The sequence below is a fragment of the Haliotis rubra genome, unplaced genomic scaffold (genome assembly GCF_003918875.1).
Source record: "Haliotis rubra isolate DU_JTF1 unplaced genomic scaffold, ASM391887v1 Scf262, whole genome shotgun sequence".
In the NCBI taxonomy this organism is placed as follows: domain Eukaryota; kingdom Metazoa; phylum Mollusca; class Gastropoda; order Lepetellida; family Haliotidae; genus Haliotis; species Haliotis rubra.
In genome coordinates, this window is record NW_025766692.1 from 1,286,075 (window position 1) to 1,310,239 (window position 24,165).

Genomic DNA, 24,165 nt, shown 5'->3' on the forward strand with positions numbered 1-24,165 from the left:
CTCTCTCTCTCTCTCTCTCTCTCTCTCTCTCTCTCGCTCCCTCTCTCCGACAACAAACCACCACACCCTGACATTTTACGTTTTAGGTGACTATAACGTCCTCTAGCATATTTATAGTTTCGTAACATAAACCTTCTACAAATATATTGATCGTCCTCAGTAAATATAAGTTGTCCAGAATAGGAAAACACGCTCTAAATATGTTCTCTGACGATAGCAGCGAGTAATCGTCTCATCAAACCTGCACTTGTGTAATACTTGTCTGTTCAAGTGACACCACCTCAAATAGCCAACCAACAGCTGCAAACACACATCATATTTTTGTTCCACTAGTCCATGCATCTTTCACTTCATAAAGGCCTAATCGCAGTTAATTCAGCACGTGATCATGGCCCAAGCACATACACTGAACTTCCATATCGATTAGGGAACTTTTAATGAACAAATAGTGTATACGAAGAAGCGATGATGACTCTATGAACCACACTTGGTGTACTTTTACCTACGACAGCTATTTCATGTTGGATATGGGGCGGTGGGGTAGCCTAGTGGTTAAAGCGTTGGCTCGTCACGCCGAGGATCCGGGTTCGATTCCCCACATGGGCACAATGTGTTAAGCCCATTTCTGGTGTCCCCCGCCGTGATATTGCTGGAATATTGCTAAAAGCGGCGTAAAACTAAACTCAGTCAGTCAGTCAGTCATGTTGGATATAATGTTAAAGGTTATCGGAGACATCGTGCATTTTTCATTTTGAAGTTATGACCCCTGGTGCAAACATCTCTACTGAAAGCTATTTGCTTTTAAATATCTCATCACATTAGAGAGGTAGTAAAATTTGGATGAGCGTGTTTCATTTTCGAACCGATCATAACAATAGTCTCATTTTCATGTCATCGCAGAGGTCGGAAACGTTTCAAATGCCAGGATAATTTATCAATGTTTTGTTTTTTCTTACTGTAGACAGTTTGGCATCAACGAAAGAGTTTTAACATGTTTGGCTTTAGAAGTCGGTGCTTGTTTCCTGCAGTTTCCTAATGAACAAAATATGCTATTGACTTAAATGTAACTTAAAGTCGTTCCAGTTGAAGGCTTGCACGTCAGGGCCGAAAGAAGTTGGTTTAAGTCAATTCTAGATAGGATTTCATGCATTGATTTCTTCTTGCTGGATTGAACAACACCGCCAGAGCATTTCTTTCAGTAATTGATGAAACGTGTACATAAAGGGCGACTTTCGTAATGAAGGCATGTGTCCGTACTGACTCAACCTGATGTTCATGAACATCCAACAGTTATTGGAAATACATAATTTAGTTCAAAAGTAACTAAAACTGATAAAACTGATACATTTGAATTATGACTCCCTAGGTACCATTCTTGTATCAAGTTACTGTATCAAGTTCAGGGAGGGTATGTGTTGAATATATTGAAATAAACGACCCGAGCCTATTCGAAAGAGAGAAAAAATATACTGGGAACGGTATACTTTTGGAAATACAAGAGCTATGTCTCGCCAAGACCTGATGTTTTACCAAACAGATCTAGTCAAGTAATGAGACGTTCACTTTTCATTAAAACAACCTCAAAATAGTGTCTAACTCTGAGGATGCAACATTTTGTATCGTTAGTTTCCACCTCTCTGGTTCGCGAAGATTATTAGGGAGAGAATCGTATACCCTTCATATGATTGTAGGTTCATGTCTACCAATGCATGCAATCCGGATTAGAACCGTGCAACCTTGTCTGATCAGACTGACTGAGTATGGTTTTACGCCGATTTTAGCAATATTCCAGCAATATCACGGCGGAGGACACCAGAAATGGGCTTCACACATTGTAACCATGTAGGGAATAGAACCCGGGTCTTTGTCGTGACGAGCGAACGCTTTAACCACTAGGCCACCCCACCGCCCCTAACACATTGCAACGTAACTAAAGAGCAACATAGATATGACGGCGGAGGACACCAGAAATGGGCTTCACACATTGTAACCATGTAGGGAATAGAACCCGAGTATTTGTCGTGACGAGCGAACGCTTTAACCACTAGGTTACCCTACCGTCCCTTGTGTGGTCAGAAGAGGCGACCAAGTGGATCGGTTGGTCAGACTCGGTTACGTGGTTTATTGCGTGTCGTCATACTACTATAGTGTGGCTTGCTGCTCATAACATCAACCGCTGGATTTGCCTAGTCCACAGATGATTATTTACAAGTCCTTTCAACATATATGGGGTATTGCTGAGTACGGCGTTAAATGACAAACAGACAAACAATGCATGCTTCGGAACAAAGCAGGTTAGGGGCAGTAACGTGACTGAATATCATCGTACACTAATGCCTGCTCATAATAGTGATTGTTGGTTTGTCTGAGTCAGATTAAATTATATGAAGGCTGCCGTGATATAGCTGGAATAGTGTGTGTTGTGTTAAACAGCAAACAAAAACAATGCATACTTCGAACAATGCAGGTCGGTGAAAGTAACCTTGTGTATTCCACTGAAGACGTTCAATATCGACATGGACGGAATGATCATACTTTTACATTTTAGATTATACTTTATAGATTAACTCCCCATTATTTCTCTGCAAACATTTGGTGGATGACATGTCGATTTCGAATCCAAGAGTTCCACTAAATTATATGCTTCCAGATTTGTCATCATTACATCCGTGTGGTCAACTGCATCACCATTTCGTCGGGATCAAATGGTGAGAATGAAAGATTCGTTTCGTTTGTCATTACATTCTCATCTGTTTACCTAAGTAATCACATTGTGTCACTTACTAAATACCTTGCTGTACTCATATGAAAAGGAAGCAAACGAATTTAGGCCTAATATTTTTGTGCTGATGCTAATAGTATTGAATTTCGAAAAATGACAATACATCCATACTGTGTTCCTCTAAAAGATGTCATTTGGGTTTCGACGCAGTAACGTTGGAAGGTATACGATAGAAATTTGCACAAAACGTTAATATACATGTTGAAACAAGAAAGTAATAGTAACGTGTAGACATATTTCTAGTTACCTTTAACCGAGCCTGGCCAATCGTCAAACATGGACGTAAAAATTGATGTGAAGTTCTGATTATTAAATGGTCGATACACAGCTTTACATAAGGTCCATTTTTCAAATTCTGAATCTATGACATTAATATTTTTGTTAGCTTCGATTTTCTGTAATACTACCAGATTTGACTCATCATTAGGAATATTAATGTGTTTTAGGGTCTCGGGAAGGGTAACAAAATTATTGTAATACACAGAATACTCCTGGAGGAATATTGATGTTCCGGGCTCAGCAAACTTTATGGTTTATGGTTTAATATTCTAGCTGAATACCGTTCTCCTAAAATATCGGCGGTTGTTAACTTTGGCAATGAAATTAAACCTCTCTGCATTTTATGTCCGTAAAGTCTACATACAAGAATAAACGCTTATTTCTGTGACGATGAAAGAGACTGAGGTCGACTCCCTGATAAAGGGCACGCTGTGGCAACCAAATTAGGATGATACATGTATAGCCATTGACAGATATTTCATATCATGCAGCTACATCGTCACTACCTTATTTATAAAAAACCTAGGACATTACATAAAAGTAATGGGGGTAAAATAGACTTACAACTAGTCTCTGAAATGAACATATTTTACAGAAAAAAAAGCTAATAGTTAAATTAATAAAATATATTGAAAAGGAGCCCTGAGAAGCTGAGGAAGTCTACACTTGCCACATTTTCTAGACTTGCGTGGGATTTCTTGGATATATTTGCTTCAGGGTCTGTACGACAGACTAGGGGTAACCTAATGGTTCAAGTGTCCACTCTTCAAGCTGAAAACAGGGGTTCGATTCCCCACATAGGTACAATGTGTGAAGCCTATTTCAGGTGCCCCCTGCCGTGATATTGCCGTAATATCGCTAAAAGCGGCTAAATGCCATACCCACCCACTCATACAACTATGCTTAAAAGGTAATACAGAATTACTTCCTTAGCTTACAGGATCCACTTTGAACTGTTCGAATCTAAGAATTGCCGCAGCGTGTCTTAGTTTTTACCTATGTTCTTTGGTTACTCAAAAGTAAAAGGCGGCTATGTGTTTCAGCGTTTGGTCTTCTTACGGTAAGCTGACAATCCGTACTACAACTGAATTGGAGTTTTAAGAAGCGTTAAATCCATCGCTCATTAAGTCCGGTAACCGGATGTCTTGTCTCTCGGAACCACTCTTTCACTTCCTATTGGAACTTTTGTTTACAGCAATATTTTTCAGTTCGATGAAGTCAGGTGATTCGCGACAGTGCTTCTTGTTTGAGAAAACCAATACTGAAACACTGCTGCGTTGCTTAGACAAACACACACAGGTTCCTATGTTCGAATATTGAACAACTCAACATCAAAAGTTGATGGATCATCACTTTTTTACACATACACTGTCCTTCAAATGTAAATATGTTATCGAGCATTTCGAACTGCACAAACACAAAATTTCCATTTATGAGATCTAGAAATTAACATGCGTGACTTATGAACCCTCTTCAGAACGGAATCTTATCGAACAGTGTGCATTCAAGCAGGCTGCACTGATGGCAGGAAAACAAGATACAACACTAGCTTCACGGCAGACAGGAAAGGGATGTGTACAGACAGCCATACAATGAAGCTTGACGCGGTAAATGTAGTGAATAGAATACATAGAGCAGCTTCAGGTATTTCTGTTTCAATATTTTTTTAACCTTCACAACGAAGTTCACCATTATGGATTTTTACTTTGCTGACTATATATTATTCCTTGTGTACCTGTATACATGGATTTAAAGTGACTAGTGTCTTTATGGGCTGGGGAAAAAAGCAGCTCAGAAAAGAATATCTTCGTGGTTATTGATTTGTTTGGAACGATCAGAATAATCTTGGAGTTTTCACATCAAAATAAGAGTGAGTTGGTTTAACGTCGGTTTAAACATTATTGACCCGTGAAGATCCGGGTTAGAATTGAAGATCCATGCTTGTCGTAAGAGGCGACTAACGGGATAGGGTAGTCATGCTCGCTGACTACGTTGATACATGTCATCGTGTCCAAATTGTGGAGATCGATGCACGTGATGTTGATTACTGGATTGTGTGGTCCTGATTATTTACGGACCGCCGCCATATAGCCGGAATATTGCTGAGAGCGATGTTAAACAACAACAACAACAACAACAACAACAAAAACCCAAACACTTAAACATTATTGTGTTGATGTTTCGATGTGCCAGTTTAACGCTGCTATCTGGTCGAAGATGTTTACCAGTTTCATGGACACAGATTCATGGAGACGGGCCACATTCGTTCTGCAAACAAAGACTCATGAAGACGAATATGCGATTCAAACCCACGATAACAGGATTCTGGCTTGAGGGACGAAACAGTGAAATGTAGCTACGAAGATGACTGGGGCACTGTGCTCTCGGGTAATTAGACTGCGGTTGGACGCTAGTACTATGCATGCACTACAATATAGTATTTGTTAAATGAAAGAGAGAGACGTGTCTTGAATAGTATAAGAGAACTCATATGTCAGTGATTTAAGACACACACACACACACACACACACACACACACACTCACACACAGCATTTATATTGCAAGCTAAGGCTATAGTGTTCCATTCAGATATAATCAATCGTTTTCTTACACATGTTCCTGAGATTTGTTTACACAGCACTCGGTTGAAGGTTTCACAGCAAAGGTTTATTTCAGTTAGCAATTGAACAGTAACACATTTTGCAACTTCCCTGTATTCCTTACACACGACTGAGATACGACCTCAGATTCATGTCATGCATTTTGTGTTCGGTGATGAAATACTGCATGGATTGGGTTATCGTTAATGGTTATCTCACTCGAGTAAAAACTCTTTTACCGGAACTACTTTCAGTATTCCTAAAATCACTGATGTTTTTAGAGGAGGATCGTAAACATCGGTAGATATAAAACAAATCCAAAAAAACATTGATAATGAATGGAACATGTGTCTAGTTTTGTCAATTAACTTGACAGCAGTTTATCTCATCTTGTGGTACTTCACTATCATAAAAATATCACGATGATAAGAAAAAACACACGTCCTCTATTCACATGAAGTCTATCATTATTATTCCCCTATCTACAGCAAATATGAAATTAATTCAGATAATGGGATATCACAACATCACTGATGAAGAAGTTAATTGCAGTATATATGTGTGTCCACGAATTAAAAAAACAAATGACATAATGGCTCTCTGAATCTGGCACAATGACCATGCTATGGTTATAGGATGCAATGTCGGTGCCAAGCTCCAGCAGGAGACATATCTTACAGATGAGGAGGCATTTATAGAGACATTCAGAAAGAGCTGGAAACAACCTTATCATGCAATGCTGCCACCGTGATGTTCCACAGTGGGATGATTGTACAGGCATAGATGCCTGCTGTAGTCAAGGTAAATCTTTATAGCCTGGCTGCGAATTACAGCACCATAAAGATAAATGCGGGTTTGTGGTTTGTACGTGAACGACCGTGGACATGACTGGTAAGTGGGTGTCTGTGAAAGAAGGTAGCGAAGACTTGCAAATTTTTCCACACTTTCACATTTAAGTCGTAATCTTGATTTTGTTTGGTTGGTGTTCAACGCTGCACTCAGCAATACTCCATCAATACTCCAGCTATATAGCGGCGGTTCGTATTCTTGATACCGTTGACGATATATTGCATACGTTCAGCTCTGTCGTGTAATGATGGACGCTTTTGTGTAAGCGTGATCCAAACTCTTAACGTTTGTGTTGCTTATGTAGCAGGTTTATTTGGGTGTGGACCGAGCAGTTTAGTTTAACACAGAGTATTTCTGTTTTATCATGGCGTGTCAGCTTGTTATGGGAGAATAACCTGACGTGATGCAGGTCTCAGACTTTTACCACTTTGATGAAGCAGTTATTTGTTGATAAACCTTTACGAATCTGAAATTTAAAACCATGATTATATATTTCTGGCACTCCTAATGGGGGCAGTTATGTACATCGAATCGCGGCTTCTTAGGCTTAGGTTTTGTTGAGCTATAATTTATCCATTTGAAATCAGTTTTCACAAATGCTTTGGAATCTATTATACAAAGAGAAGCCAGCTGAATACACGCTTCGCAAAGGCACCAGATTAGACATGTGAATACACCTTTTGCAAAGTCATGCAGTCAACCAGATGAATATACGTCAGTCATGTCACAGAAGTAGCAAGACGAATAACCGTTGGTTGTATGGTGAGAAGGTAGGTGAATATACCATCCATCATGTCATGTGTAGCAATGCGAATATACTATCCGATTAGCCAGGTGAATACATTTCTGTCAAGTACACAACCACCTAGGTGACAATACCACCCGCCATGACTCACGAGTAGCAATCCGAATTCACCTTTCATCGTGTCAATCGAGAAACCAGGTGAATAGACCAACTTTCATGTAACATAAGTAGGCTGGTGAATATACCATTCATAATGCTCTTTGAATAGCAAGTTGAATATACCATTTTAAAAATCACTCGAATAGCCATGTGAATATACCCTTCGCAAGGATACACGACTAGCCAGGTAAATATAACCTTCGCAAGGCAACGCAAATAGCGAGGTGAATATATCTTTCGCAGGGTCACGCGAATAGCCAGATGAATATACCCTTCGCTGGGTCACGCGAATAGCCAGATGAATATACCCTTCGCAGGGTCACGCGAATAGCCAGATGAATATACCCTTCGCAGGGTCACGCGAATGGCTAGATGAATATACCCTTCGCAGGGTCACGCAAAAGCCAGATGAACAGGCAGATGAATTCACCATCTCCTCTTACTTACGAAGTGCACACACAGTTAGCATCCAAATTGTTTTATGATCCTTTTCGTATATGACGCAAGTCAGCATAAGGTCAATGTTAACTGTACTTTATTGTTGAAGTATTATGCCACCTTCTCGAGAGAAATGATAAAGTAGGAACTTTGAAGTGTCGATTATCACGATTGTTATTCTTATCCCGCCCCTCATCACGTCTACAGGATGATTGATAACCTACTCCATCGCGTCCTCGGTAAGAGATTATATGAGCAATGCGCCCTCATTTCACTTACATCTCAGACATGAGCTTCAACAGGATGATTGTGTTAATGCTGAGAAAGCATTTCAAACTATATTTTCAAATACGTTCATGAAAGTGAGTGAGTGAGTTTAGTTTTACGCCGCACTCGGCAATATTCCAGCAATATGGCGGCGGTCTGTAAATAATCGAGTCTGGACTAGACAATCCAGTGATCAACAGCATCAGCATCGATCTGCGCAATTGGGAACCGATGACATGTGTCAACCGAGTCAGCGAACCTGACCACCCGATCCCGTTAGACGCCTCTTACGACAAGCATGGGTTACTGAAGATCAATATTTTAACCCGGACCTTCACGGGTCTACGTTCATGAAAAGGGAGACATCTAACTAGCTGTGCATCAGATGTTGACGGCGATGTCATAGCCTTATAGTTAAAGTGAGTGAGTGAGTGAGTTTGGTTTTACGCCGCTTTTAACAATATTCCAGCATTATCATGGCGGGGGACACCAGAAATGGGCTTTACACATTGTACACGTGTGGAAATCGAACCCGGGTCTTCGGCGTGACGAGCAAACGCTTTAACCACTAGGCTACCCCATCGTCCCTTATAGTTAAAGAGTTTCCACATAACTTCTTTGAGACGCATTTAGAAGTTGGAGCAGTAAGGAATGATAACAATATATGGATGAACAACTTCTTTATTGACGTGAGAGCGACGTTTCGGTGAAGGTTCTAACACCGTTATCAAGCAAGTGATGTTTCCTCATCTTGCTAAGGAACCGGTTTTAGTTTCAACATGGGTTAATTTCATATACTGACTTTGCATGTGTTTGCGACTGCTGGAGCTCTTGGGCCAGGATACGTTCACCATTTCGAGAACACCTTGTATCATTAGATTTTGATAAAAATTCATAAGATCATGCTCATGATACAGTCAGAATCGTTAGTGAGTGAGTGAGTTTAGTTTTATGCAGCTTTTAGCAACATTCAAGCAATATCACCGTGCGGTTCACCAGAAATAGCATTCACACATTGTACCCACGTGAGAAATCAAACCCGTGTCTTCTGCGTGACGAGCGAACGCTTTAACCACTAGGCTACCCCACCGCCCCAGAATCGTACAGTGTAAACTGCTTTTAGAAGAGACTTTATTGAATAAGGAAAGTTTTTTTCGATTTTATTTCCTTACCCTGACGTTGCAAAACATCGTAAGTCCATTTTTTCCACTAACATTTGAATCGGGCTGTGAAACAATGACGAATACTTTATGATTGGTTTGTTTGTTTAACACCGCACTCAGCAATGTTCCAGTCATATGGCGGCGTTCTGTAAATAATTAAGTCTAGACCAGACAATCTAGTGATCAACAGCATGAACATCGATCTACGCAATTCGGATACGATGACATGAGTCAACTATGTTAAGCGAGCCTGACCACCCGATCCCGTTATTCATCTCTTACGACAGGCATTGGTGGATGAAGACCAATTCTAACCCGGATCTTCACGGGCCCTGTCGTTATGAAAAGAAACCAACAATCAAGATGGCTCAATCAAAATCTTCATTTCTATTTCTTCCAATCAATAAACCAACGTGACAACTTTGCCCGCTGATGTTTTAAAACAATGTTTAAAGCCTAATTGTATTTTTTTAATATTTTTCATCATAAATCAGCTTATCGAGATACTTTTCTTTTTAATAATGCGGCGTAAAACCGTATTCACTCTTGGCCTATGCCTGTAAAATAGGTCAATCACAGAGCAAGCATGATGTAACTCGCCATTTCGACGATTAAGGTACGCTAGATTTCCCATTTCGTTTAGCTCACGGATCCTCGAGCTCAAAGCTGCATGTGAAGTCTCGCGAGAGAAGCTATGGCAGCACGCCATGAGAGCCAGTTAACCTCCTGCAAGCCGTTTACCACATGTATCTCAGTTTGTTTTCACTTGCCATTATTCGATGCATCCGCACATAAGCAAGAGACTAACGTCAAAACATATTGCTTCAAGATTTATTATGTACTTCCGACGAACAACAGTGAATAATAGAATGGCGTGTATGACTGAACGCTCAGGTGGTCTGACTGTTTATTACAATAGAAGCAATTAGCATATCATGTTCCATAGTTTACATGGCACAAATATGCCCAAAATATGTTTGGCTACATGACATTCGGTGAATTTTACGACATAACAGAACACTTATTGTGGCTTCCTGTGTGGCTGTTATTTTATTCGTGTACACAGGTATACATGTTCCACCCAACGCAAATTGTATGTGGTGGATGATCCTGGCCAGCTAGACTGCCTTGCAGACCCTTTAAAAAAGGAGTCCAAGTCAAGTCTAGAATTAGTGTAAGCTCCTGAAACTGATCATTGTTGTTGAATCCATTTGAATTTTCCTAAGTTTCCATTTTGTGGATATATTTCTGAGATTGAATGTACCCTTGGGCAGGACATGAATACCCTTTTTGTGAAAACCTGGTGTTATTTCGTTGATGTATGTAAAATATAAAACTGTCTAATAAGCGCTGGAAAAATGTTCTTCAGATTGTTGAAAAACGAAATAAGTTATCAGCCAAAGAATACATTGTTGAAAGATTTGTTGTCTAAAAAGTCTGCTTATAGATTTAAAAATTGAAAAAATACCCTGTTCTTCAGGAACATCTGCAATATCTAGTTTCCATACAAAGTCCCAGGTTTCTCGAATGGTCGGTCAGTAACGTACAGACTTGTATCTCCGGAAACAGCGTAAGCTGCTCTGTTGTCTAATTAAGAAGCCGCGGTTCGCGGAGTTTTTGTACCTTTCTCTTGCTTCAACCTCAATTTAAGCACCAGCTGTGGTAGATGAACTTAAACAATTCATGTATATACGCAACACAATAGCAAGATGGGAATACACATGCCCATGTAACAAATAAACAAGAAATCGTCAGGAACATCTCTCAGGGATCCAGGCAATGCGGGTTCGAGAATCAGATCCAGCCCGAATTTGCCCAGTGATCCATTCTCATTGGCTCCAATAAATTAAGCAGGCGGTGGGGTGGCCTACTGGTTAAAGAGTTCGCTCGTCACGCCGAAGACCCTGGTGCGATTCCCGACATTAGTACAATTTGTGAAGCCCATTTCTGGTGTCCCTCGCCTTGGTATAGCTGGAATATCATAAATATGCTAAAAGCGGCGTAAACCCATGCTCACTCACACGCTCACTTAATAAAGTAAGGTACCCACGCAGGATAAGGATCAGACGAATCGTCATATAACTGCAGTTCACGAGCCATATCATGACACATGTACTGTAGCAATGTAAAAGAATAAGGTGGCACTTTACCTTTATAAGTATTATAGTAAACGTTCACAGATACTTGAATTAAACCAACCCACCATATTACAACTGAGAAACTGTTCAAAGCAAAGTTAACTGCTAACTCATTTACTTATTTACTGACTCTCTTCGACTGATCTGGGGCTCCGGTGACCTAAGGTACCGTAATTCAATGGACAGAGTTGCCTCCCTTTGGCGTGCCAGAATCTTATGATTGCCAGTTCAAATCTTAGATCCCTCCTGATGGTGTTTGTATGTTTCCCAGCAGTTATTGATTTACACCAAAGTGGTAATATCTAAGACCTGTATCAGTTTGGCCGTTCTTCCCACGTCAAACAAATACAAGAAATAATGTTCAACGTGGTGTTAAATCAACCTCACTCGCTCACTTAATCCGACATTTGAAAAGACTTACGGTTCATGAGAAGCCTTAACTTATTTCCCTTTCAAATCACATCTCAGCGATTAAGTTAGGACAAGGCTGCTTAACATTTCATCTGAAGGAATGAAACATCTATCGCACACGGTGATACTTTACTGAGACCTCATTTCGAACTGGATTACGTACTGTATTTCAAACAGGTTCCGTTAGGAGCGTGATTAAGTGACTGGAGGAAACCAATTACTTGAGACTTCAATCCCCACTCCTAACCACGGAAGAGTGAAATAAGGTGTCTTGAATTATCTGTGATTGAGCTACTTAACCTCCCTGCCTGTCACCCAGTTATCTGTCCGTCAGGAAATAACCCACCGGTTCCGGCAACTGCAATGTCCCAAATGGTCTCTCCATCGCTAACTGCTCAGTGCAAGAATGGACTCATTTGTTATAACTGTCCATATTACGGCAAACAGTTGTCGTTCCTGAAGGTAAAGTGTTTGATCAAATTACATTAAACAATATCGGCCCCGTCATCCATTCCTTTAAGTGTGTTTTTTGTATGTCTGATTCTTTGTACATGCGCAATACGTATGACCTTGGCTATCACACCCCACTCTTGGCCATCATCACTTATTGGAATACTTGTGTGGTCGTCACACCATCACATATAGATGTCTACTGACAAATCCTTAAACTTTGTTCATCTTCATATTCAGCATCAGCATTGTCTGAATTATTATTGAGCTGTTGAAGTCGTTATAGACTAACATCTAGTCTCTGAAATAAACATAGTTTTGCAGAAAAACAGTTCCTAATTTATTATCATAAAACATAAAATAGGAGCCAAGGAACGTTCTTCATTTTCGGAAATCTAGACTTGCCGCATATTCTAGACTTGCGTGGGCTTTCTTAGATACAGTTGTTTCATTTTTGTCATTATTGCTCGGATCATAGCCGCACACCTCGGTTTCATCACGATATAAGAATATATAAGAATAATGGCGGTAAGCCTAGCTATTGCCCTCGGACCTTTAAAAACTACACTTCAGGCGTCAAATATCCGTAGCAAAACACGCAAACAGACACACATAGAGGGAGACAGACAGACACAAACACACACACACACACACACACACACACACAGATACACCATAAAATCATTATAAATTGAAACATTTTGAAAACTGATTTTGAAAAATGTTTCGGATATAATTTCAGGTAGCTGTCGCTGTTATCGGTATCAAAGTTGAAAGACTATTTTTACTACGCAAAGATAGTTGATCCACGCTGGAAAAAAATGTTATCGTAGCATCAGCGGTGCAAGATAAATCACATCCCACGTTGGCTTCAAAGTTGGAACAACAGCTGTCAAGACCGACTACATGTGTTTTCAGATATCCCAGCTGACGACCAAGTTCGGCCAGGAACAGACTGTTTATACTGTCTAATGGAACTGTCGGGCCCTTTCAATGGGGACTAACTAACACCTGTAAACAACTTGGCTACTGATGTTTGCCCATACACGTTTATAACCAGTGCAGGAATGTACAGCACATTGCGAAAAAATAGAAAGGGAGGCTTATATGTTATACCCAAAGGAGCACCTATATGTAATGATACTTGACTCCTAATTAGGAGCATTAGAAGTCTATTAGAAAATTTCCATATGTGAAAGATGCAGGTATCAGGTGAGATTGAAAATGACCAAATGCACGGCTCTGGCATAGTTACCAAGTTGATTTTAATTCAAGTATAGGTACAGTAACTCGGGAACTATCATATGTTTATAAATATCCGCGCCGAGTATCCATCCAACCATTCATTGGTACATACGTACGTACATTCATACACAAATACACATACATACACTCACATACATACAGACACACATAGACAGACACAAATCACACACACACACACAACATACATACATACATACATACATACATACATACATACATACATACATACATACATACATACATACATACATACATACATACATACATACATACATACATACATGTGTGCGTGCGTCCTTGCCTTTGTGTGTGTAATGAATAGCGTGCATGCTCCTTATGTTCCGCCCTGCAACTACATTGTATCAAGGTGCGCACAATTCGTTGTTCAAAATGCGCCTTTGTTCACTCAGCAGTGAATGAGTACCCGGAACCAGAGACGTTAACCTTCTTTCGCCCAACAAGTTGGTGCACTCCCCAAGGAGCTGAGAATGAAATCATGTGCAAAGAGATCCACCTACTGGTGTCTTAATGGCGCTGTGCTTTGAGCATGTTCCTGTGTGGTCTATAAATATAGGGCAATGTAAATGGCTTGTCGTTATCATTAAAAAGCTTTTACGTATACAAGGAAATTTGTGAACATATCTCATTAATTATAGTGACAATTTGCAACAATGTATTTACATTACATTTAAACATATATTAATGGTATATACAGATAACAGTATTTACGTAGGAGTTAAATTACAATGTGAAGCAGAGTGATTTATTCATTCATAAGATAAAGTAATGGCTTGTCTTCAAAGCAGTGATTTGCTGGGATCCAGAAGCACTCTGAATGGTTTGATAACGAGTATCACATTCCACCAGTTGACTATCGCCCATATATCCTCTCTACGCAAGAATGGTTTATATGTCTAGGTGGAATTGTGGTGGAGTGATTAACCTATATACGTCACAAGTCAGTCCGTGTGATCTACTTGAAATTTGAAAAAAAGATGATATGTCACTGTCTACACACCAGGTATGTTAACCTCAGAGTTCGGATAGATAAGATTGTCACATTAAATAGTAGTAGAGTCTGTTTTGTTGCAGCATCTGAAATTGTAATAAAAGACAACAAAGAAATAACACACGCTGGTAAATTGTCGGCGCTGAATCTTTTTGTGTGTATGCATATGAAAACGATAGCACTGTGTTTTTATACTGACGAAAGTACACCATATAGCGTACATACATCATGTAGTTCTGAGAAAAAGACAACCATTACCGCATCACAATACAAGGCCAGATAAATCATCAGAAAATATGAAAATAGGTTTCACCTGGGTGAAGGACCGACCAGTTGAAATTCTTTGAGGGTTGTGGTAGATTGGAATCAAAACAAAATAAACTCTGCTCTAAAATTTTCATTTTCCTCTTAGATTTTTCCAACAAATCCAACAGCAGACTGGACGTGTTCGATGTTATTCATAACAATCAGTGGAATTTGGGTAAGTATGATTACCTACACCCCAAGCCCCTTACGGTGAAGAAACCGTATGCTTGAAAAGAATATCTATTCTGTCTCAAAGGAAAGCATCAGCGAACACCCTTCATCCCCTCATCCCGACTCTCAGATAGTTAATAGTTCCGGAGGTATCCCTTTGGAATGAAGGCTGGCCGAAATTGGCATCTTTAATGCTTCTTCAGTGTTTAGTTGAGAAATAGCGTTAACCGCACAATGGTAGTGTTAAAGGAGGCTCGTGTGACCATATGTATAATGAAAGCTGTTGTTAATACTGACGTTCATTAACACAACATGAAACATGAGATTTTAGTCGTCATATATTTTCTCCTCTTGAAGCTGTGGAAGATTGAAATTCGGTGGACACTGATTCAAAGGGTCTCCTTGACTGTAAAGACTGATATTCCAAAGGTTCTAGAATGTCAATGTTATGTGCTCAGCAACATCGCTACCTCGAATACCACTATGACAGGTGTGTCCAGCGCTTTTTCCCGGAAGTGATCACAGCTCTATCAATATCGTAACACACCAAAACCCGTGTTAGAATAGATCTTCAGCATCCCATGCTTGAGGCGACTGACGGTCTCGGGTGGTCAGGCTCGCTGACATGGCTGACACATGTCATCGTATCCAATTGCGTGTATCGTTGCTCATGTTGTTGATCACTGGGTTGTCTGGTTCAGACTCGGTCATCTACAGACAGTCGCCATATAGACGATTAACGGTGGTCTTTTAACTCTAAGATCGCTTTGTGAAACAAGCCTTTCGGCCAAGTCGGAATCCAGTGAAATCTCCGACCTCACTGTTTTGTATAATTTTGCTTTTGTTTGTCTATCCAAGTTTGCTGGACTAAGTTACAAATGACTGAGAGTTCCAAACTGGAACGTCATCGTCTATATTACCCTAATCTGTTTAATCTTGAGGCTTAATACTCCAACAACCCTTTGTCGTCAACATTATCATGAAGCTTAACCGAGATGAATGACCATTTATGATTTTTTCACTTCCATCTGATATGATCTTGTTGATATGAATTATGCCTATGGAACCTTTTGCTGTGACGTGCAAACATAATGACGTTATTTTTCATCATCATTACGCGCTCGCGTAGAATAAACGTTTGGGTAACATTTTGAGGGATAACAATCAATAGAACTATCGATGCATTGCAGTTATCAAATGGCACTGATTGTCTATCGATATTACGTTTAATAGCAATTCTTGACATGGATACCGCTCTATGTATCGATGGTATCGATTACAGCAGGTAAATGGGAATATTGACTTTACCGTAATGATTATGCTTTCTGTAAAGAGATGATGGCTTTTGCATTGAGAAGTCGTTTAACTTTTTATGAGGCAATAATCAGAGCTGCCTACCTTAACCTTCTGATACCTTCCCAAGTATTCCACTAACCTAGATAGTCCTTGTGACGCTGACCTCCTCCGTGACCTACTGGATGGAGCGTCGGCCCTGAGAGCGGAAGGTCGGTGGTCCGATCCCCTGGCCGCCTCATACCTAAAAACGTCATAGTAAACTACGGTTATAACGAACTCAAAGGACATATAATTTTAGTCCGTTTTATTCGAAGTTCGTCTATAAGCATTTCCACTCAAATATATATGTGCCCAATATATGTCCCAAATCAGTTCGGTTTTATCCGTTCGTTAGAAACGTAGATCGTACCTGTTGTACACGATATGAAGGAGGTATAACAAGGGCTGGTCGACTCTGTCATAATTTGTTTGGATGTTGTATTCATTTTGCACTGCAAAGGGTATCTCAGAGGGAGAGCAAAACCGACTGAAGTTCTGATGGGTACAACCAGCCACAGCCACTGCCACTGCCACAACCACAGCCACTGCCACGCCACATCCCGATCCCCATCCACAGCCGCGCCACATTCACAGCCACAGCCACAGCCACGCTACGCTACGCCACGCCACGCCTCGCCACATCCACGCCACATCCACAGCCACTGCCACGCCACATGAACAGCCACGCCACATCCACATCCACAGCCACAGCCACATCCACATCCACTGCCACAGCCACATCCACATCCACTGCCACAGCCACAGCCACGCCACAGCCACTGCCACAGTCACAGCCACAGCCACAGCCACGCCACATCCACATCCACATCCACATCCACATCCACTGCCACAGCCACATCCACGCCACAGCCACTGCCACTGCCACACGCCACATCCACATCCATATCCACAGCCACTGCCACGCCACATCCACATCCACAGCCACATCCATATCCACAGCCACAGCCACGCCACGCCACATCCACATCCACGCCACAGCCACTGCCACGCCACATCCATATCCACAGCCACAGCCACGCCACGCCACATCCACATCCACGCCACAGCCACTGCCACTGCCACTGCCATGCCACATCCACATCCACATCCACATCCACATCCATATCCACATCCACATCCACATCCACAGCTACAGTCACAGAGACATTTACGTCTCCAGGTGAGATAAGTGATTTGATCTTGAACGCGGCGCTTATCCCTATTTCATCTCACCTCATTAAAATAGGTAATGGCATACATTTACATGTTATAACTAGGCATTGACATCATGTCGAATACCACAAGGGCATGATGCATTTTCCCGATCAACACAATGCCATTGCTATTGTTTTCAGCAATAGTGTTTCACCTATCCTCTTGCATATTTTTAGATGTGCCTGCATTTAACTTTTAAAAGTGATTTCGGACAGCCGATGCAAAGACCGCCAGTTGTCAACCATATATCGGTATCGAATGTGACCTTGTTTCCATTTAACAAAGGTATTTCGGTTACCTTGTGTCGCTGTTGATTAGGCACAAATGTGACACGATATGACATTTCCACCTTAATTAGCAGAAGGGTATGCAATGTGTACATGACATATACATGTACATTGTCTTGAACACCTGGCAGCATGGATAATGTTGATGCCAATTAACAAAGGTATTTCGGGCACCTACCTGTAACAGTCTCATTGACACAATTATGAAGCAATATGTCATTCTCACCTTCTGTGTGAGTACAAACTAACAGAACAGTATGTTCTGGACACATGACATAAACGTGTACATATCCTTTTACACCTGGCAGCATGAATGAAGTTGCTCCAAATTAACAAAGGTATTTCGGTTACCTACTTGTAGCAGCCTAATTGGCACAACTGTGAAGCAACATGCCATTTTCACCTTGTGTATCTACAGACACAGCAGTATATTCTTGTCACATGACATATCTATATCTACATAGCCGTCAACACCTGGTTCCTTGAATATAGTTGTTTCCAATTAACCAAAGTATTTCAGTGAGCTACATACGGCAGCAAATTTGGAACACTTTTGAAGCAACATGTTATTTTCATCTTGTGTGTGACCACAAACCAACAGAACGATAGGTTATCGAAAAAATGACAAATACATTTACATATACAGCAACACCTGGTTATAGTTGCTTCCAATTAACAAAGATATTTTGGTTGTATATAAGTAGGGACATCTGTCACAGATAACATGTGTGACGACAACACAACAGAACAGAATGTTATGGACAAATGACATATTTACATAGCTTTCAGCACCTTGTACGTGTGTATAGTTCCTTCCAATTAACAAAGGTATTTCGATGACTTACACTCCACATCTGGTTTGGAACAACTGCTACAAGATATGTGGGTATAAAATGGACAAAAATGACAAATATATCTACACAGCCAACGACACCTAGTTGCATGAATATACTTGCTTCCAATTAACAAAGGTATTTCGGTTACTTCTATTTGGCACATATGTGACACGATATGTCATAAGTATATCATATGACTACTGACCAACAGAACAGCATGTCATGGACACGTGCCATTTATTTGTACATTGCCTACAGGACCTGGGAGCATATGTACGGTTGCTTTCTTTGATGACCAAATGCAGAAGCTGTTTTGGAAAATGTCTTTTTCATTTTATGTGTGATAACAAACAAACATGCCTTGTGTGTGTGGAAACAGGACACATGACAAAACCGGGCTTCATAGCCACGTGTTGAATGATAATAGCGTGTTAATTTCTTTCTTAGTATATTTGTGTTTTATAATGATACATGCTATTGTTACGAACATCTTCAATGCTCGGATGCAGTCAACCATCAATACCTTTTGGGTAACATGAAAGCAGTTTGATTCCTTTGATAACGCTGAAATATTTTAGAGTATATTCATAAACTCTCTTCTTACTTCTTCAATGCTCAAATGCAGTCAATTATCAATGCATTTTGGGTTATATGAAATCAATGTGATTCCTTTGATAACGCTGTTATAGTTTACATCATATTCATAAACTTACACGAGTGAAATGGTATAGCTCTATTACTATCTCCATGAACCAATTTGCATTAAATGTCGTTCAATGAAGAGATCTGTGGTTTAGTATGATCTCCATATCAAAAGCTTGTAACACATCAGCGCAAGATGATAATCAGTCTTGATTATCTGCCATCAAGTATCAATGGTAAGATAATTGAGAAAATAGTATTAATGGATGACTTAAAATCAGTGATGACACGGTATTCGTCACAATGGACAATACATAAAACAAGAAGGGTATTGTTTTGTTTAACGAAACCCACGCAGTAGTACTTGCCACACTACGATGGTCCATAAACAATTCGCCTTTACCGGACAATCAAATGGAACGCAGAAGGCCCATTGAGACCAATAAGTTGCGTGTTTCTCAGCCTAATGGATCAAAATTACATTACCATAGTTTATCAAATACTGATTAGATTTGACACTCTACCGATCACCCGTGAACCTTGCAAATACATAATACGAGTAGTAAATTTCAAATCAATTACGATAATAAACTCTACCAAGTGAGTAATTGCATGAATCAGGACAGCTGGTAAAACGCTGGCTAATAAAAGATCATGCAATAGATTATATTTGCACAATATGACGTTCAACCTTGCTAAGTGATCTGAGACTGTTTTATTGGGATGTTATTGTAAACGTGGGAAGTCGTTTTGATTTGGGCAACACAATGCGTAATGGTAGAGTGATTTCTGTATGCGATGACTAAAGCAATATGCTTGTTATGATAATGTGTAATAACAACTGAAATTTTCTCTAATGGTAATTCGGTTATGGTCGTTTGTGCTGACAATGGGGATTTGGTTATTAAATTCAATATCTGACAGGAGTCTACATATAAATCTTCATTACAAATGTATGCTCCTTTATCTAATGACTTTATTGTACTCTTCTTTACATACATATAAAAGGGACATTATTTCTGTTAATCAATAGTGTCTATCATGTTGTAGTTCTATGGTCTAGCACTGTTTGAAAACGAACGGGATCACATATTGAACGGCAAAAATAATAACGATTTGTTTTTCCAAACAATTATTGTAGGGACCGCCAACGTATACTACTAAAAGAAGTTAAGGGACTCGTGACATGAAAGATTAACCACAGTCCTATGAGAATACGGGTGTTCATGACAGAGTATCATTTGAAAGCAATAGGTCTTCTTAACATTTGGATATATTATATCAAAATATATATTTGGTTTAGAAATACAGATACATATCTGATGCAAATAACTGCTACTTGGAATGTAATGTACATGACCCCCATAAGCTAACACTGGGAATCATCATGTGATGTGAAGAACTGCTTGAAACAAAACGTAGGGAACAATGCCTTCCAACGACGTTCCTACCAATTACATAAACAGCTTAGGGTTATCAACGTATGAAACGTCTGTTGATCCAGTTAAAACAATTTATCAGGAAATCATTTCTGTTCAAGGAATTCGGATTGCTGTTTCACAATTACCAAAATCTCCGAAAGTATATCCATCATCCCCTGAACAATATACCCCGAGAAACTGACACGTCTTCTGAGCAAAATCAAATGATATAAACAAAAGATGCCTGATAATGTGTTTCTGAAAGATTTCGTTCTGAGCCCAAGAAACATCAAATCGACACTGCCTTCCATTTTGGTGATCCAGCTTTAGTATCAGAGTCGATATATGGCCCTGAAATCGATGTAGCTGTCAACCTGTTTGATGAATGTCCACATTTCGAACTAACGTGATTATTGTTTATTCGACGTTGAGCTTATCGGTTTCTTATACAGCTTTCACTGTCACATGTTACGTCTGTACTTAACACTTATTTTTTAAATATTTTAAATCCATGGTAGTGATCCCTAACACTATCGTGGATGGAGAACAAAATACGACTGATTGTATTTATGGTCACTGGAAACAGAACGGAAAAACAGAAGGCATAATGCAGCTGTTAGTATGCGCTGTGGACTTCTGAACAAAGTCCTATCGGTATTGGAATTCTTGGTCATGTTTCTTTCAGAGCTTGGCATGAACCAGGGTTCTTTGACGTGTTTCGGTCCTCAACACGACATCAAAGAAACGTGACCCACAAGCTCCACATTTATTGCCTGCGTTGCCAAGCAAAGGGAATCGTGTTTTCCAGCGTGATACTGATTCCATTTCATGAAACTCTGCTAGGCAAAATTTGTCGGATTTTATCATGTTTTATGTATTTTGTCCTTATTTTTTGTTTGTTTCTTTGCCCTCTTAACAAAGATTGATCAAAAAGCAATTGAATTTTGTCATTATATTTGAATAAAAGCAGTATAACATTTGAACATGTGACCTCCCTTCGTGTGCAGGTTGTCATTGTCTATGATTGATCAGCTAAAGTGATCTGTTAATACACTCTGAAAAGGCATAGTGGACTTTGGGAAATATTGAAATACAGTAACAAAGAAACTGGTTTGTGATAGTGAGGTCTGAAGGCATCAAATGCGTTTGAACCTTCACTGATGTTGTCATAAATGAACACAGTAATGTATTTTAGTATTTGGTATATATGAATTTAATTGTAATTCCATCATTGTATATTAATCATGTGTGATTGAAAGAATATTTTCATTATCCATATATTCATCCGTATTAACAGACTGTTCTGTTATGCGTCCATACTATTAGACCGTCAAACACCATTGTGTCGAATTTGAATGGATCTACGTGATTACTTCGTGTTATTCGAGGTTCGATACAAACAAGATGACTAAGGAAGTAATACGCAGGGACCAGGTCCTTATTCTCGAAATGTTCGTAACCCTAAGATTTCTTAACTTTTGTCGTAGACAATGTGTTAAGAATGGGTTTAAGAAGTTCGTAGGGCTACGAACGTTTCGAGAATTGCTAGCCAGGTTTTTACTTCGAGACAATCTTACGTTCGACGCATTAAACGTTCGACACAACGGTGGTTGTACATATGTCTTTAAAGACACTGCACACGATTCAATACACAATCGCATGACAACCAGTGCTTGCAGAGACCTCTTTGTCTGTCTGTTCCTCCGGAATTAGACCGCGGTTGTGGTAGTGAATGACGGGACACCACTGATTTTCAGTTATCCATTTGTATAATTGCCACCGCTATATTGCCTTTTACGCCCAGTGGAATCATTTCGCCAGATAATCGAGGCTGGTTATTCTCTGCATTGATGTTTCATATTTAGCTGTTGCAAACCCGTTCATCTAAGTCCCATGTAGATGGTAGACGTCTCCAGTGATGCGTCGGAATGTATACTGCGGTAGATTTTAGTCGGTTGAGTAAGCTGAATACAGAAATAGTAGGTTCTGGGCAGCGATGGTTCGTGGGTGCGGAATAATGTATGGCATTATGCTCACCCGCCTGAGATAAAAGTCCATCATTTTATTTCTGGCATTGAGTCTAGACGTAGCTTTGTTGAAGAATGTTGTACTTTCTATATAATAAAACCATATCACATGGCTTTAGAGTGAACTGTGTGCAATAGGGCATCACTTATATATATCATCTGATGGCTATGATTAAAGTCATTCGTACGTACCATGCAGGCCTGCAATAAAGGCTGTCATTTTTTATGCTATACAACCTTATCATTTCATTTATGTAATATCCATGTCTCAAAGCCAAATGCCACGTTGTCCTTATGTGATATTGCGATAGAACAGTCTGGAAGAATTCCGGATCCAATGACATTTAGCATCTTTAAAACCAATCCAACTGCATTAGCACACGCAGTTCATTTTACAATACTCGCATTACTGTCACTCCGTTTGCCTGAGTCACCTCAAAGCATACATACAGTAGACTGCAGTTACCAATTGTTGCCAGCGGTACGATTCCATTAAATCATTCCAGTGTGTACCAAACCGTAGAGCAGGCAAGAAAGCGAACGCCTGGGCCTAGATTTTCGAAGCGCTAAGGTAGTCGTAAGTTAATGTTAATGTACATCACTTACGACTATCTTAGCGCTAAGAGAGCTTCGAAAATCTAGGCCCTGGATGGTACCGACGGAATGGACATACCTCCTGTCATGAAGACGAAACTAGGATTAGTAGCGCAGACGAAGGTCGTCATTTTGTAATACGCTGTTGCCCGATAGTAAAAAACACATGTTTATATCTGTACAAATGAAGCCGCAGGGATCAACAGCTGATAGAGGAATCTACAACAGCGAGCTACTGATATGTGTTTTGCTGTCGACAGTCATGTGCTGTTTTGATGTCCGTGCGCTGATATGTGCCAGATAATCACAGTCGGTCCATCTGGATCTGACTTTACGTATGAAATGATTTATTATATGTGTGTGTTGAAAATTCAAGTTGAGCTTTAAGTGTTTTAGATTAAAAACGTCAAAAACCCTTTCCAAAACCGAGCAACTTCTAAGCTGGAGTCAAGAGTCATTCTGCGGTCTTGATAAGTGGGGCATGTTCACTTGGAAACTTGATTTGACACCTTTTTCAGTTTCATAAGCTTTGAATGTATAGTCTTATATATATATGGTGTTATAATTATTTAGAAATATAACTGGGTTAGTGAATTATGTTTAACAGTATTACGTAGTTCACATCTAAATGTGACGAAAACCAGACCATAAAGGGTTACAATTTGTAAAACACATGTGGTGTTTGTAGTTTAAGAATCAGTCTTTGAGAAAATCTGAGGTTCGAAAACGCGACCAGCTTATTCTGACACGTGAAACTTACGCAAAGGTTTACAG

General features: G+C 39.9%; 1 protein-coding gene across 3 annotated transcripts in view; it reads right to left on the bottom strand.

Annotated features, from left to right (window-relative positions):
- LOC124280228 (glycine receptor subunit alpha-1-like) overlaps positions 1–24,165 on the bottom strand; it is a 70,823-nt gene that overhangs the window by 24,692 nt on the left and 21,966 nt on the right. Inside the window, exon 2 of one of the 3 annotated variants that reach the window (XM_046716130.1) lies at positions 16,470–16,571. The exons of the other annotated variants lie outside the window; for them this stretch is intronic. Within the exon in view, the coding sequence (XP_046572086.1) occupies positions 16,470–16,571 (102 nt within the window). The remainder of the gene's footprint in view (positions 1–16,469; positions 16,572–24,165) is intronic. 3 annotated transcript variants of the gene reach the window in all.